The sequence below is a fragment of the Erithacus rubecula genome (assembly GCF_903797595.1).
Source record: "Erithacus rubecula genome assembly, chromosome: 12".
In the NCBI taxonomy this organism is placed as follows: Eukaryota; Metazoa; Chordata; class Aves; order Passeriformes; family Muscicapidae; genus Erithacus; species Erithacus rubecula.
In genome coordinates, this window is record NC_136664.1 from 4,517,176 (window position 1) to 4,533,957 (window position 16,782).

At 39.4% G+C, this 16,782-nt stretch overlaps 1 protein-coding gene across 1 annotated transcript; it reads right to left on the reverse strand.

Moving 5' to 3' along the window:
• Positions 1–3,072: 3,072 nt before the first annotated feature.
• BCO1 (beta-carotene oxygenase 1) lies at positions 3,073–16,192 on the reverse strand. Its single transcript, XM_079315857.1, has 11 exons — positions 16,078–16,192; positions 13,886–14,014; positions 12,497–12,626; positions 11,129–11,276; positions 10,150–10,297; positions 8,970–9,190; positions 7,853–8,110; positions 6,613–6,715; positions 5,905–5,999; positions 4,226–4,337; positions 3,073–4,057 (listed from the first exon to the last, which is right to left on the reverse strand). Exons 1-11 carry the CDS (start codon positions 16,139–16,141, stop codon positions 3,885–3,887), a joined length of 1,581 nt encoding a protein of 526 aa, XP_079171983.1. The 5' UTR covers positions 16,142–16,192; the 3' UTR covers positions 3,073–3,884.
• Between the last annotated feature and the right edge of the window lie 590 nt (positions 16,193–16,782).

The following is a 16,782-nucleotide window of genomic DNA, read 5'->3' on the forward strand; positions in this document are numbered from 1 at the left end:
AGCTGGGGGGGCTCGGCCTGGAGGAAAGGAGGCTCAGGGGGAGCCTTGTCGCTCTCCGCAACTCCGTGGAGCTGCGGGGATCCGGCTCTTGTGCAGGCAACGAGAGACAGGACAAGAGGAAATAGCCCTAAAGCTGCGCCAGTGGAGGTTTAGGTTCAGGTTTAGGTTCAGGTTTAGGTTTACGTTTAGACATAGGAGAAATTTCTGCCCAAAAAGGGTGAACAGACGTCGGAACGGGCTGCCCAGGGAGGTGGTGAAATCACCGTCCGTGGAGATGTTTAAGGAAAAGCCTGGAATTGGCACTCGGTGCCATGGTCTGGGTTACACGCCGGTCTTTGGTCATAGCTTGGACTCGATGACCACGGAGGTCTTCTCTAATCTAATTCTGTGTTCCTATAAAACCGGCCTTTTATTTATTTATTTGTTCCCTTGCATGAGCTGGAGATCAATGTTACGGATTTAGGCACAAGGAAAAGTAAGAGAATGAGAATTAAACACAAACTCATTGTGGCACTGCCCCTTTCCAGTGCTGCCCACTGGAAATGTGACCTTTCCAGCAAAATGTGATCTTTAGGACAGTTCACATGGTAAAATTTAGGCCATTTATTATCGTGCTTAATTGCATGTTAAGAGATTACTTGATTCCATCTGCTTTCTTAACAGCATCCAACATTAAAGCAGTGAAACGATTTGCACTGAGTGAAAGTGTTTCACAAACTGTGATGTGCTCTAAAACAGACACTGAGCTGAGGCACCAGCACAGCAGCTCACTGTGCTCCCTGTGCTGACAGGCACAGCAGCACTGGGATCTCCCAGCCTCTGGAACACCCAAATGGATGTCATGCTGCCCATCCTTTCACTTGCAAAATCACATTTTCAGAGGGTCTGATCTAGTTAAGCTGTGGTGGGTCACATGCTTTTATTACTTCTATTATTTGCATTTTAGTAGAATTTAATAAAATTCTGTCATTCATTCAATTTGATAGTGTCTCCAAATCATTTTTCCACTTGGAAAATGAATTAGGGTATCTGGAAGCGACCCTGTAGGAAAGAGAAGTTAATGCCTTCACAAAGGCAGCCTTGTTCTTTCCAAGCTGGACACAATGCTGGTTTGTTCTGCAGATGGGACACCCTCACACATCACCCAAACAGCAGTCCAAACCCTGCACCCATGGTGTCACACCCAGCGTGTGCTCAGCCCTGGTGGAGCCAGGCTTTACAGCTGAGCCCTTGCTGAAGTGCTCCCTGACTGGAGAGGGGTCTCAGGGAGGAGCAGCTTGCTGCAGGTTTGTTGAGCAGCTCTGAGCAGGAGTTTCAGAAGCAGAGGATGTGGGACAGAAGGTCTAAACCCACAGCAATGTGCATGAAACACCAGTGGCTCTGCAACACTTGTTGTTGTACATATCCATTCACAAATATTAGAAGGCCACTTCTTTGTTGCTTGGGTATTATTATCCAGGATGTCAGGGGTAGCTTGAGGATGCAAGGACACATTCTCAGCTCTCTTTGCGGGTAATGAAGGCAGAGAGCACACTGCTCCTTGGCTGCAGGGGAAAGATGTATTTTGCTTGTCATTAACACCCAGGTAATTGCAGACCCAAGGGAGCAGTGGTTTAAATTATTGCAAAAGCTGTCATTGAGTGGCCTGGTTATTTGGAAAGAAAGGCACCGGTGTGTTTCCCTGCCACCTGCACAGATTGTTACAGAGGAAAACCTTGTTGCATTTCTGGTTTTTTAAAGCGTCCTTGTAAACACTGTTTCTGCTTCCTCCTGCTGCCTATGTGGGGCAATGGGACAAGGTGTAACAGATAATATCCAGTTCCAGAGAACAAATTCATTGTTATACCTTGTTATTTGTTCAATTTAATGAAAGAATTAACAAAAAAACCCCCAAACCCCAAACCAAAACAACAAACCAAACCACTCTATCAAGGTCCATTTGTAGCATCTCTGAGGTAATTAATTATATGTATGCATACCCGTGGCCTGATTCTCTCACTCAACTATGTATTTTTCTTTTAATGGAGATACTTATCTTTACTTTTTTTTATTTGCAGTCACTCCATCTAGATTTGTGTTAAGCCAATATTATAATAATTCCATTAATTTTGTTGGGCTAATTTATGACTTAAATTGGTGCAAAAGAAGAATCAAACCTTTCTAGCCCTCAAGATTTCAATCACAGCAAAGAGTGTCAGAAGCAAACCAAATGACACTCATTACCACGTGCCATGTTACCACATCAAAAAAAACCTACGAGCCTTGCAGCCACTTGGCAAAGCATATCTGCATTTCCCCTTGCTTCTGTCAGCTGGAAATGATAGTGTGTTACCCTATTCAGGGTAAATGTTTCATCAGATTGGTATTGCAACCACTAAAAACATTCTTGAACAAATTTGTGATTAGCTGTATGGTTTTATTCCTATTGTCTCTGCAGGAGGATACTGAAAATGCAGGTTCACATTAGTTTTTCTCCTCAGGTTAGCTACAGACTTAATGCTAATCAAATCTTGTGCACTGACCAAGGGAATATGGAATATCTCATTTAAGAAATCATGCCCAAGACAAGTTCTTATCACTTATTTTCTGCATTATTTCTATGTGAATGTAAACAACATGTTTGCTTTCTTAGACTACAGGTTGTTTTTATGATGAGTGTGTTGTCCCCTATCCTGTCATCTCTACAGTAAAAATTATCTCCTCAGAAGTCAGCTCCTGTATCCAAACCCATAATCATCCCAAAAACAACCCTGTGAGTACTACTGAAGAAATTCTGGAGACAAACTTTTAGAAGGAAATCTATAACAATGGTTAGACTTTTGATTCATTGCTACCTTATAATTCTAGAAATGTATTTGTGGGCATTTATTAAATCCAAACCTTTTCATATGAAAAGAAACAACCCCAGAGTTGATGTCTTTTGCCATATCACAAGTCAGTCTCCTCTTCCAGTACTGGTTTAACATTATTTACAAAAATTGAATTAAATTTCTTCTTTAGAAGATAAAAGTTCTATTAAATATTAATGGTAATGTGCCTTGTAAACACTCAAAGTGACTATTTCTGCAGATATACCTTACTGAAATGTTTATTTCCATTTTATGGAAGATGTAAACATTTGAATGTAATCATGTAATTACATGAAATGTCATGACAGATATTCTGCCCAAGGAAAACTGATTTAAATACAAACTGCTTAAGATTGAATGTCACTAAAGTATAATTGAATGCTACATATAACCATGTACTCTATTTCAATAAAGTTACTTGGTTTTGTCAACATAAAAGTGAAAAATACACCATGAAATTATTAGAAAAGCTGAGGGGGTAGGTTCTGGATAAGAAAAATGTAGCACCTCAGCATAATACTTTGGTTATGGTAGAGTTTAAGAAATCAAGCACCAAGAGAATACATTGCCATGAAGTATTGATATCATGGTAGATAGTTTAACGTGAGGTTTTCTGGCAGGAGACAACTTTCATTGTCAGCTGCAGTCTTGCAACAGCCCAGGGAAGTTACATGACCTGCAGACACGTGTGACTCATGCCATGTGTCACCTCATGAATAAAGTACTTCATTTGCTCAGAAAGCTTTGTTCTACTCAAACAAAACATTTCTTGTTACCTTTGTCTCATACAGCCCCTCAAGCTGTATTCAACATTAGCACTTCATATTGATAATTCTTCATTTGAAATAGTGATATACCAGTTGTGCACATAACAATTTGTAATAATGTCATTTCTTTCTCTTCTTAGAGATTATATGAAGATATTGAGGAGGTTATAATTAATCATTTCTTATAATAAGAGAAGCTGTTCCTGAAGGATATTATCCCACACTCAGTGGAAGGTTATGCCAGTCTGTGCAATACAACAAACAGATTTTACTCAGTCCCAGTTTTCCCATCTTGCTGTGGTATAAACATTCCGTGCAGGTCCATGTGCATTTCCACATTTACTGTGGCTCGACCCAGCTCTGTGAATGTTTTGGCATCCAAAACAAGTAGGAAGGGTGGATCCTTTGGATCAGTATTCACAACACAGGTCAGAACAACACCTATGACATACAAATGAAGAATTAGAAACATACAAAATTTCACTAAGCAGAAAAGATAACCCCATCTCAAAGTGGAAGCATCAACCCAACTTTCCTGACTAAGAATACTGAAACTTGTAAGATTTAATACAAAACCCATGTAACCTCAGAACATTCTCATTATTTTACCATCATCCTCTTCTTTTGCATCAGGGCTGGGAACAAAAACGGGCTCGGATGGCCAGCAGTCGTCCTGCCCCCAGTGGAGCATTTCCTTTGTCTGGGTATTAAATTTTGCAATCTAAATGATTGTGACAAGAAAAGAAAAATGTCAGTGACCTTGACAGTGGCTTTTTCCAAAGATGTAACATGAACAGACTGCTGGCAGGGGGGACCAATGCTTAGATTTAAGGCAGGTATCATCACAAGAAAACACCTGGAAATGTTCAGTTTTGGAGTCACATTTTATGACTGCATAATAACACAATGATCTTTTAATTTCATTTATTAGATCAAAATTACACCTTTCATTTACAGGCATTTAAGAATTCACAAATGCCAACAGGTCACAAGAGACCCTTCACTGTAATTAATGCCCCTCACTGCAGAGAATCCAAGACAAAGAATATTTAAGTGACTTGTTCCAGTTCACTGAGATTCTGCAGTAAAGCAGGAATCAGGATTTAAATTTGCCATATTTTAATCCTGTGAGTTATTTTTCTTTTATTGCTACTTCCATATTCCTCAAGGTCTTGCATTGTGCAGTAGGGTAGATATGCCAGAAGGCAGGCTGTTCCTAGTGAGGTGTAAAGATTAAAGTGGGGCAGACACTGCTGTTTACTGAAGGAACAGAGTGTGGATTTTTATCCCACTGAGTGGCCAGAGGGGATGTCTGGCATTTTCAGTTCAATTCCATTAAGGCCTTTTCTCTACCCATAGAGATGCAGTTCTATTCTTTTCCATTTTGATCTTTAGCCAAAAAATACGTTTACACAAAAGTGAAACTATTCAATTCACTGGAGGAACAATTAGAAGTTCTAATTCTAGCTAAGATGACAGCACTTTCACTGACAGACTTTACCTAAGGATTAGGGTGTTGTGCTTGCACCCATTAAACTGCAACTAATGTGAAAAAAAAGATCCTCCTACCAGCATTTTTATTATATTTGAGTCAAGCAGAGATTATCTACACTGTAAATCATGAACTTGCAGGTTTGTTTGAGTTATTGTCAGATGTGCTGCAATAAATTTTCTTGCATCATGCAGTAATCCAGCTTTATTTTGTAATCAGTTGTGGTAATTATATGCAAGAACCAACAGTGACTTCAATTGATGCTGCCTTGGAGTCACAGAACAAGAATTGTAAAGAGTGAGTTTGTCTGTGTAATACTCATACATTTAAATCTAAATACTTTTCCTTTTAATCTATTTGTACTCCAGGCTGTCTCGTTGCATCATGCACATGGAAACAAAGCCTTTGCTACCTCTAATAGAGAACTAGCCAGCAAAATAGAAAGCCTCCCCAAAATTAGATATTGTTTTAATATTTAAAATGTATTAGGTAGTTTTGCAATATCTTGTTTTTGTGTTAGGGTTCCTAAAGGGAAAAGTATTAAATATAGTAGTATTGAATAATACTTCTTTTTCCTGCTCTTTCCTTTGTAGTTCCTGGCACATCACAGAAGGTTCAGCCCAATTTAGCAGAAAAGTGAGGGTCTCAGGAACTATTCAAGAGACTTTCAAGGAATATACAGCTGAAGTAAGAAAATGGTACAGCATGAACTGTGAGAATTTAAGCATTTCATGTTTCTTTGCATGTGAATGACCCAGCAATGGGAAAATACTGACTTCATAAATGTTAATTATACCTTTGTAGGAACTGGACTCCACTGGACTTCTGTTGCAAAGACATATTTGTATTTTTTGCCATTATAGTCATAGTTGATGCGAGGCAGCTCTATCCCTGCATAAAATGAAGATCAAGGCTTAGGAACAAGACAAGAGAAAACCTCGAAAGTGCATCTATATAGACACAACAATCTTCAGGAAGTTTCACTCTGGAAAAACCTTGAAACTACTTAATAAAGGTGTTGTATAGACTTTGAATGTCTGAATTTCTAAGAATCTGAACATAAGTAAGCCAGGGCTGTTAGTTCAAAAGGCAATAATTTTTCATTCTTAGGGATTCATTAGATGGGAATTTATGAGGGTTTTCCTGCTTTGGGAATTGTCATGTATTCTTTATAAACACATGACATTAACAACTGGGATAGAATTGGAGGCAACCATTCCAAGAAATGTTTTTCACCTTAGGCAATTATGTATTTACATATTCCTGTTATTACCCCCTGATAAAAGGTTAAAAATCCTCTTTCAAAGGCAATCTCTATATAGATTTGAGAGAATAGAGTTTAGAATGCAGCTTAACTTGAAGTACTACTTATAACAGACATCTAACTGAAATTACTCTTTTAACAAACAGATTTGCAAGCCATATTAATAGTTGTGAGATCAGACTTGGAATCCTGTTTTAACACAAAACTGATGTAGTATCAGATATTTAAAGGATGTCTCACCTTCACATAGTATTTCAGGTTGGCAATAGATGCTTCCATCTTTCTCCTTTACAGCAGTTGCAGTACAGGGAAGTGTGACTAAATTAGAATCCACTACAGCATCCTGAAAGAGACAAATGCTGGAAAAGTCATGGATCTCTAAAAATATGCTTCTAAGTTATATTTTTCATCAGGTTTCATATTACTATTAACATTTGGGGATTAAACAAATGAGCTTCAAGAAGATCCTTCTTACGGCATTTTAAATTCTGAGGTTTTCATTAGAGATTTGTTGCACTCAGTTTTTTAATATAACCCAGAATCATTATTTTGAATCACACTGAGTCCTTAGAAATGTTTAGATACACATGGCTATGGTCCAGATGTACCATACATTTGAGAATTTAATGAATGAAAATGGGTTTCATGGAACAAGGTGTCAAATTTTCACTGAAAGTCACCAAGGTTAGGTTTTTGCATCTGCTAAAAACCAAGTGAAAAAACCTAACCTTGGTGACTTCCAGTGAAAATTTGACAAATAGGTGTGATATATTCTATAACATTCTACTGCTGAATTCCTAAGATTGCAGAACAGTGTGATCCAACACATCCTTTGTCATTGCTGCAGAGCTGTTTCTGAGACAAGAACAGAGCAGCAAGGTTCTAGGATGTAGAAAGAAAAAGTACTATCCATTCCAAAAGTATCAGGCAGAAACTTGCCCAAGTTGCTGGGCAGTATAAAATCTTCCCTGCAAACAATGATGTAAAATGATGCTTTAAATTAAACTGAAAGATAAAATCTTTTCTCTTCCTGCTATATTTCACGTTTAAATGAAATCTTGTTTTAATTGTACCATTGCACCAGCTGGGAGCATGCATGTTTTGTATGTGGGCTTCCAGTGAAGTGTAAGAAACAGATTGTGCAAAACCTCATGCATGCCCTTGCAGTTAACAGCCAAGAGGGTATATCTGCTTATATTTGATGGCATTTAACAAATAATCTCATTGGGAAGGAAATGACATGTTGTTCACAGCCCTGTTCTCCGGAGTGGTGATCAGAACCAGGATCCACACAACCATGTCCAGCTGCCCACTGCCATTTCCCACAGGACATACAGAAACCAAACCTCCTGCACACTTTGGATATCACAGAATCAGAAATTTGCACATAAGGGCTAGCAACTAATAATACACTCATTATTCACATATAATGTATTTTAAATTACTCATCAAAGAACAGTAAAAGTAATTTTCTTTCTACCTTGTCATGCTGCAGAGGAACCACAAATCTTTTGCAGGTTGGTATGGAGGTAAGTTTTGCATTCTCTTCAAAGTCTTTATCCAAGTTTTTTAAATAAAACATGTCATATAAGCTATTGTCTGTATAGGCAATAATATCAAAAACAATGTGGCCATCTTCTTCATAAGCATTTATATGGTGAAAAAACACCATAGCATCAGTGTAAAACTTGGTGGACACTTCTTTTTTAGTCTTCCTGTCTATAAAGTGAAACCAAGTCTGAAAGAGAGAAAACATTATTTGAAAGCATTCAGAATCAGCAAATAGTTATTTAGAAAACTGCTTTCTAAAGGTAACCATCAATATTCTAATCACTGTGTATTTGTACTGAAGGGTATTAAGAACTCAGTGTTTGCTCTAGGAATCAAGGAGATCCAACCTGAAGAAAACACAGCAGTAAAATGAGTGTGGAACAGCTTTAAGCTCATTTTACTGTTGCAAATTACTGTTTGGGCTAGGCTGAGGATTGAAGTTTTCCAGAAAAACCTGGAAAATCCCCTGCTCTATTTTTAAGTTAAATTAATCTGCCTTGGTCAAGAGTTTCCTGTGGTGCTGGTTCTCTGTACCTCAGCAAGCCCCATGTGTTGATGCCCAGAGCACACAGAAATAAGATTCTCAGAAAACAGTTTTCCCTTCAGTTTCCACAGTGGAAAACTCTTCTTTTGTTCAGTGCAGGCTTTTTCAGCTGACCTCTCCAGCACATGCACTGCACCTGGAGCAGATCTCACCCACCACAGATAGAATTTTGTTTGGACCAGGAGAAACTGGATCTGTCTTGGATGCTAGAGCAGATTGGAATTTCTCTGCTAGCACACAGTATTTCTAGCAATGCCAAACTGTTCTCTCTCTCTCGAGCTTCAGCACCAGATATTTATTTGAGAAATTTCTGGATATGAGGAACAGTATTCCAAAACACACAGCTTCTAAAAAAACTGCAAAGTGAAAGTCAAATTTTGGAGGATAAAAAAAAAAAAAAAAAAAGAGTGACTACTGAAATTAATGAACCAGATGAAAAGCAGAACAGTGTGGAAGAGGTCAGTGGCCTGCCTGACTCCATTGCTCAGCAGTAGGAAAATACCTTATCATCCTTATTATAGGCAAGGCAGGAAGCCCAGCTCACACCTCGGATGTAAGCAGTTGCCATTTTGACAATATCCAGTCTGAAGGGCTGCTCTATGAAGATAATGTAATTCTCTGTGATTCCAAAGCTGTGGTAGTAGCTGGGGTGGAGCAGAGAGCGAGAAGGGATGGAGCAAACCACTTCCAGATGCTTGAAACAAGACTTCTTCTTTTCCTGTTCTGAAGATGAATGATAAAAATTAAAATTATATTTCTAATAAATTCCATTCCAAACTCGTGCTTGGGTTTCTCCCAGGCAGGGAAGAACTGGTTCCTCTCAGTTTTATTTGCATTTTCCTGTTAAGAATGTGTTTGTTTACTCCTGTATAATTAACACAGAACTTTGCATGCAGGAAGCAGCACAGTGAAATCACACTGCTGGATCCATCCAGGCACAGCCCCCTTGTTATCAAATCCCAAGGGATTTGATTCCACTGACTGCTGTTTGTATGGAGGAGAAATATGTTTAATTAAATCAGCAGCTTTAAAAAGGGGTTCAAATGCCCCTGTGATTTTTAACTTCTAAGATGTTCCTAAATTTGAGCCCCAGGTAGAAATTGCAAATGGGTCTTTCAGCTGTGGAAAGCCTTTTGATTGTTCAAGAAGGGACAGGCAACATAATAGCAGCTGATTTTCAACAACACACACCAAAAAAAGATCTTGAAGGAAAAAAAAGCGATGGATTTGCTCCATGAAAAATAGACAGCCTTTCAGTAAGGGCCAGTATTGGCCTGGTTAGACAGGAATTTACTCTATATTAGGTTTTATTTGGTATCACACTTCCCTATAATCACAGTATCAGCATTTGATGAGAATTTTCATTTACCAAGAAATTAAAATTTACAACTTCAAATTACATGTACTGGCCTATAGAGAAGATTGGTTTAGAATCTTCATCTAAAAATGAGGTTCTTCCTACTGAAACACCCTGTAAACAGTACTCCAGAACAGCCTTTGTAACAGCACATGCACAAACAGCTAAACAGTTAATATGTAGTTCACAATAAGTTGAAATTAAGAAAATTAACAGAATTGGTTACTAGAACAGCTGTATCACCACCCTTGCCCTATGAAGAAGGGTTTCTAGAAAATTACCAATAACAAGTTTCTAGAAAATACCAATAACAGATATATCTTACCTGGTACAGAGGAAGGAATCTTAAATAGAAGGTATTTTGTCTTCCCTTTATCAACTATTGAAGTGCCCATGTTGAGAACATTTCCAGCACTGTCATAGTGTGGATGAGAAGTTGCCAAATTTACAGCTACATATTTGTTGTAGTCAACCTGGAAAATGATACAGTAAAAGATTTGAGAGGGATCTCAGCTAACACCACAAAAACACCAGATTTTTATCCCTGGCAGTCTTGTACTGGCATCCCATTTACAAATGACTTTGAAATTTAAATAATTAAGCCAAATTACTTGTGTAGATATTCAAATGATTTCCTTATTCAAGGCTAAAACAAGTTACAGAATCTGAGCTACAGTCACCTCCCCCTTGGAGTCACATAACATCAGGGAGGATTAGCTAAGCAAGTACTACAAATGCCCATTTCACCCTGAAAGCACTTTATTTCACAAGTCTGTCTGGCAATCTTCTGGAGCGAAAAAATTTCTATTTTATCTAGTTTGGAAATTGTAGTTTAGGGTGAGCTTGGAAAAAATTCATATATTTAAATATCTGAAGTTCTCGTTTTAATAATTAAATAATATCTTACATAAGGTCCTTGGAAAGTAGTCATATAAATGTCCTACTGATTTTTAAATTATGTAAATAATTTTATAACTACAGACACATAATAATGGCAATCACCCAAAATAATCATGTAACTGTGCTATTATTCCTGCAACTTTCCTAGATTATGTACAAGTGAAATTGCTCAAAGCCCAGCTTTTCCCAAACTAAATAGGATTTAAATTTGAACTCAGGAGTTCTTAAAAGATATATTTTATCTTTTGGTGTCTTCACTATTTCAGTTTACCACAATTTCAAAAATAAAGCAACAGTAGAAGAAAATATTTTGTGCCCTGAACACGTTAAAGAATCCTTATGAGTCAGCCTGAAATGTATTCATCAGCAGACAAGGAACCAGAATGACAGATGGTGGTTTGTACCTTCTCCAGTGTCTCCAGAGTCTGAGCATTAATTTTCCTGATGAAGTTAGTCTCGCCAGTAGCATAAAACTCATCCCCAGCTTTCATAATGTTGATCAGACAGTTGTCTGTGAACTCAGGAATGGTGTGAGACAAATAGGAGAATGCCCTGTCCAGAGGGAAATTTCATTAGAGCTGTGGAAGCTGGAGCTGCCTCTGCCCCACATGGAGCACAAGTGACCCTGCAGTGCCACAGAGCTGGGGCTGCCTCTCCCTGCTGTGTCCACTCCTGGCAGCTCCCTGGGAAGGGTGGCAAAGCAGAGGATGGACTTCTGCAATGGCCTTAGCCTGGGTGAGGGGTCAGGACATGCAAGTAACTGCTTTTCCACACACCAGTGGGCATCCATGCCCATTCCTGCTGTCTAGGACATGCACTGGATCATCAGGATGGGCTAATTACACACTCTCCTGTGCCTGTCTTGGGAAAATTTGGTCTACCAGTTCCTGCCTAAAAGCTGCCAGGTTTTTCAGTGTATACCTTCATAAAATAGATGGATTCATAGGCTCCCCAGTGGAAAATTTTTGTTCCCAGTGTTATTCCAAATCACAATTATGATTTCAAAGAAGACTGAACTTCATACAGGCTTGACAGTTTTCTTTATCAGTGTATGATCTCATCATAGCCAATAGAAGCCAAGACAAAGTTACCATTTAAAATACCAGAGTTACTCTATTGCTATTGGAAGAGGGAAGAAAATCTCATTTCAGGGGAGCAATTTACAACATATCAGTTCTTTTGCAATAACTGTATATGTGTCCTTACCAAATATCAGGTTCAAGGTCACTGCAGGTAATTCAGTGACAAGGGGAGAACAGTGACTTATTAGCACTTGTTAGTGAATCCCTACAGCCAATTTTAAAAGATCAAGGACAGCATGATGGCCTACACCTCACCTTTCTGTTAAATCATCTTTAATCAAGAAGTTTTTCTGCTCATTTTGTAGTTAGTGATGCTTCTCTTTTTTCTGTTGAATAAACTTTGTATTAACACCTTCCTCATCTCTAAATCTTTTTCTTTCTTTCTGCTTCTTCCCTTACAGAGTATCAAGATGTTTCACCAACACTGGAGAAAGAAAATGTTTGGTTTTTATATAATCTACTGGTGTTGCTGAATAAAGAAGCAAGTATGGGTGATAAAATGAATTTTAAATATTTGCCTTCAACTGACCCATCGGCGGTACATATCTCTTGGCCTTTTCGATATTTAGCAATTGTAAATTTACAGATCAACTGCTGTATTTGTACATATGTGTCAAGGGTAAACAGAAAGACATCCATGCTGAAGAGAGAAGTAGACAGAAGAATCTTGTTGGGAAAAGTATTGCTTACTTGGCAAATATGTTTTTGCATGGATCTGGATAAGCCATAGTCCCAAACTCAGACACCACGATTCTGTTTGCTTCTATGTTGCAGTTGTAGGTGTCACTTCGGAGATATTTACTTCTGTAGTAAACTTCACCTGAGGAAGAACAAACAAGTTTCAGTCACATTTTATATTTAGTTCTTCAAAAAATTAGCACAGGTAGAGCCAGACTTTCTCAAGAAGATCTCCTTTAGCCAACAGTAGTTTGGAATCAAACCAACAATGTCCCCAACTCCCTGTTTTAAAGGCTTTATGGCTGCTGAGATAGGTAACAATTTGCCAAGATTCCCTGACTCCCACTACTGATACTGGGGAACTTTTGAGGGGAAAGGAGGGATTTGATAAACTGGGTCAGAAAATAAAACAATGTGTGCAAAAATGATTAATTATACAATCCATTTATGAGATGTGAAAAATCTCATGTATTGGCAAAATTTAGTTATGGGAGTAACAGATTGCTGAAGGAATCAACAGTTTAGTGAATCACTATACTTGAATTAACTGAGCTCTGTTTGCTTTAGGTAAGCAAGATATACTGGCAATATAAAAAACACTGACTATTTCTTTATAGGTTATTTTATTAAAGATGTAGAGCTGGACAGGCTAGAGATCTTGGATAGGCATTAAATGCTTCCAATCACAGAAATGGGAACTAAAAAGCAAACACTAGGATTAGAGGACAACAGGAGGAAATCCCATTTTTTAAATAGATACATATTTTTCACCACAAGAATCCAGGTGTAAACCATCCTGTCTCACATTGTGACAGCTGAATGGGTTAAAAATGTTTTAGCTGAAAAAAAAAGAAAATTGCTTAGGATAGATAGCTGCCTGTTTTTTCTCTGTAAGGATGGCAAGCAGGAGGAGGGACTGTAGGGTGTCAAATATCCTAAGTGAGGTTTGACATGTGAAGTGACACAGTGGCAAATCTCTCTCCTGGCAGCTGTTACAGCTGCAGCCAAATCCCAGAAGGGGGAAGCTGCTCCTCCCTGGCACTGGCTGCTCATGCACAGCAGAATGGCCTCTGGCACTCCAGGACTTGAGGCTGATCCATTCTCTTGCCCTGGGTGGAAGGAAAGGCTGCCCTGCAGAGTGCCCAGAGCTGGGTTTGTGCTATCCTGGGGTGACAGCAGCTCTGAACTTTGGCTCTGCAGAAGGAAGGACAGCGTCACATCTCCCTGCTAACAGCCCTGCAGAGATGCTCCAGGGTGAAGGGGTGTGTGAAGAGCAGCTCCCCCATCACACATCACTGCAAAGCCCACAACACTCCAGTCCCACCCAGAACAGAATCAGCAACATAAGTCACCAAGATGTGGAATTTTGAGTTCCTTTCAATCCAATATGCAACAACTCACCATTCTTAAATGTAAAGCTGTGCAGCAGAGCCATGCCATCAAACCAGTGGTTGTACTTGCTGTCCCCTATCGTGTGCATGCCTGGGCCATTCCGGAGCAGTATCCCTTGCAGCCAAGTGGGCAACTGCCCTACAAACACAAAGGAGTTACCAGGATCCATTCATTTGGGCAAGGAGAATGTTCCAGCACAGTTTTCCTAAAGACAGAGGCTTCATGTAGTCAGACAGACTGTAGGTGTGTTGAGATTTGCAGTACCATATAATTATATTGGAGTTTGGGTTAACTAAAATTTCCCCTACATAAAAATGTGGCACTAGTGACATTCTGCATGACTATTGCTATCAGAAATTACTAGAAGAAAATGAGATTGCTGGAATGTAATTTTTTAATTATCTGGAAGTAAATAAAATTGGACCTTTCCTTCCTGAATTCATATTTTACAGTGATACATTTAAACCCTTCTACTCGTGCCAGAAAAAGCTAGAGCTAGAGCTTATCAGAAATTAACGTATTTTATAGGTTATATGACTTGCACTGGCTTTCAGCACATCATCTTAGACTTCAGGCTAAGTTAATTCCACTAAAAATTTCATTAATTAGATTACACAGCATAATATAGTGTCATTTGGGAAGTGCTCTTCTGACACTAGTCATAATGTAGTGTTTTGTACACAAATAAAGTATAGGAATATTGTGCTGAAAATGTATAAGTGCTGTTGAGATTTGAATCATAAATGTTCCTCATCAAATCTCTGCAAGAAATGCATCACCTACCACTTGACTCACAGAATAATAACAATTAAAGAATGTCAATAGGTTTAAAGAGATGAACAAAGGCATATCAGATATTAAATAAAAAGCTTGGCTTTCTTCTTTGTGCATAAGACTCCTGAGTAAGGTCTGCAGATAATTCATTTTAGTGGGGATTAAGCATTCCTGTAATTCACAACTGGCTACCAAATCAGCATCCAAAAGTGCTTATATAGCTTTAAAAATGTGGACCTCATTCTTTTCTGTAATGTGTGAGGACACATTAGGGATACATATATGAAATACCCAAATATTTGGACATTTATTAACTATGGTAACAAGAGAATCTCAGAAAATTACATGGCTGTAGGAGAGCATGGGTTAAATTGCAGCTGGTGTTAGAAGAGTGATGGATATTTACAGTGTACATATTGAGTAACAAGGAGCCAAAATACTGGCAGAGCTCAAGACTGTCAAAATATTTTAAAGGGTCATGGCTGTCTTTTACTTTCTTTAGCAATGAAGGAATGTTTGTATGTGTAACTTTACCTTCTGAAATATACAGTCTTTGTTCAAATAAATTATTGCATAATACAGATCAGGTCTGATAACTTGTTTGTTTGCAAGTAACTTCAAATGTTTTGATAAAAAGTTATTATCTTGAGAAAAAAAAATAATTGAAAGGCATAAATCCATAAAAGCATAAAATAATTCAAAGGCATTAAAACAAAGCACTTTGTCTAACTTGACACAAAATCTTTTCCAATTCAGCCACCAAACTGAACAGCAACAAAGCCAAGATTTACTAAGTAGGGGTTCCCATCAACAAACCTCTCCTGCAGCTGTAGGGAAAAATGTCTTCTGTAAAGTAAAAGAAATCGGGAAAAATAAAGTGTCATCCTCAGAGGGCCGCAGGATACTCTGCAATTTGTCTGGATTATGCTCCAAACTCTCTTTGTAACGCTGCCCTGCGGGTCCCGCGCTGGTGCTTTGCTGCTCAGGGGCCCGGCTGGGAGACCCTCCCCGGAGCCCGGCTGGGAGACCCTGGCCAGAGCCCGGCTGGGAGACCCTCCCCGGGGCCCGGCTGGGAGACCCTGGCCAGGGCCGGCAGGGCAGGGGAGGCTCGGGCAGCACAAACCGAAAGTGTGAGCGCAGCCACGGGGCAGGCGGGGGCCGAGGGAAATCTATCCCGCACCACCACCTTCAGTGAGTCCTGTTCAAACAGACTTTCGAAAAGTACACAGAAATGCTCACGGAGTGAGGAAAATCCCCCAGCAGGGTCACAAATATTATCTGAGATCAGTCCTTCAAACAAAATTCCCTTGTGCCTCTCTCCTGAGTTTCCCTTTTCAGTGCTGCTCTGGTGAAGAAGAGTCGCATTTTTTACGGATCGGAAAACACCAAAATAGCGGCTCGTTTTTAACAGATTGCCTTTCACTTACCCTGCACCTCAGCTTTGATGGGCTCTGGGTGCTCTTCCTTATTCCTGCCGTACAGCGCATCCATCTGGGCTGAACTCCGGGTGCCTGGCTCTGTCCTGCCGCCGCCCGTGTCCCCCCGTCTGGGCTCAGAGCGGCTCTTTCCTGTTACATATAAAGATAAGGTCAAAGTGCAGCTCCAGCTGGTGGCCGGTGGCTTATAGATTGACTATTTATAATAGCTGATCTTTAATCCCTAGCACATACACTCTAATTCTTGCACATTCGTATTAAAATTAACTCTTTCACTGGCTCGAAGGGGGAAGTGAGAAACACGGTGTAACTCCGCTGTTTGCTCCTTATGAGCCTGGCAGAGGCAGGCACAGCCAGGGCACAGCTGGAGGGGCTGAAACATCACCTGCAGCTTTCCTGGTAAATGTTACACCCTGCTAGGGATGCTTGTCTCATTTAGCTGTAGGGAGAGGAAAAGGAAAGAAATCTCTGCTCACTGTTCTGGATTTGGCACTTTGGGAGTGAAAAGCACTTCAGAGCAGAGGATTATCCTTTTCATTTTGTGATTTTAAACTGGACTGTTCTGTAAATTAACAAATTGTCACCACTGAATAGTCATGTGATGTATTTCTTTGTGTGCCAGCTGTTCCAATTGAGTGGCACATCTTTGGACTAAATATCTTTTCACTCTACCATATTGTCCCATATGTGACCCAA

Excerpts from the sequence above, each read along its gene's own strand:
- BCO1 (XM_079315857.1), bottom strand. The coding sequence starts at position 16,141 with ATGGATGCGCTGTACGGCAGGAATAAGGAAGAGCACCCAGAGCCCATC. Across the intron at positions 14,015-16,077 it reads CATCAAAGCTGAGGTGCAGG|GGCAGTTGCCCACTTGGCTG; the intron begins GTAAGTGAAAGG and ends TTGTGTTTGTAG. Across the intron at positions 8,111-8,969 it reads CCTATAATAAGGATGATAAG|ACTTGGTTTCACTTTATAGA; the intron begins GTATTTTCCTAC and ends TCTCTCTTTCAG.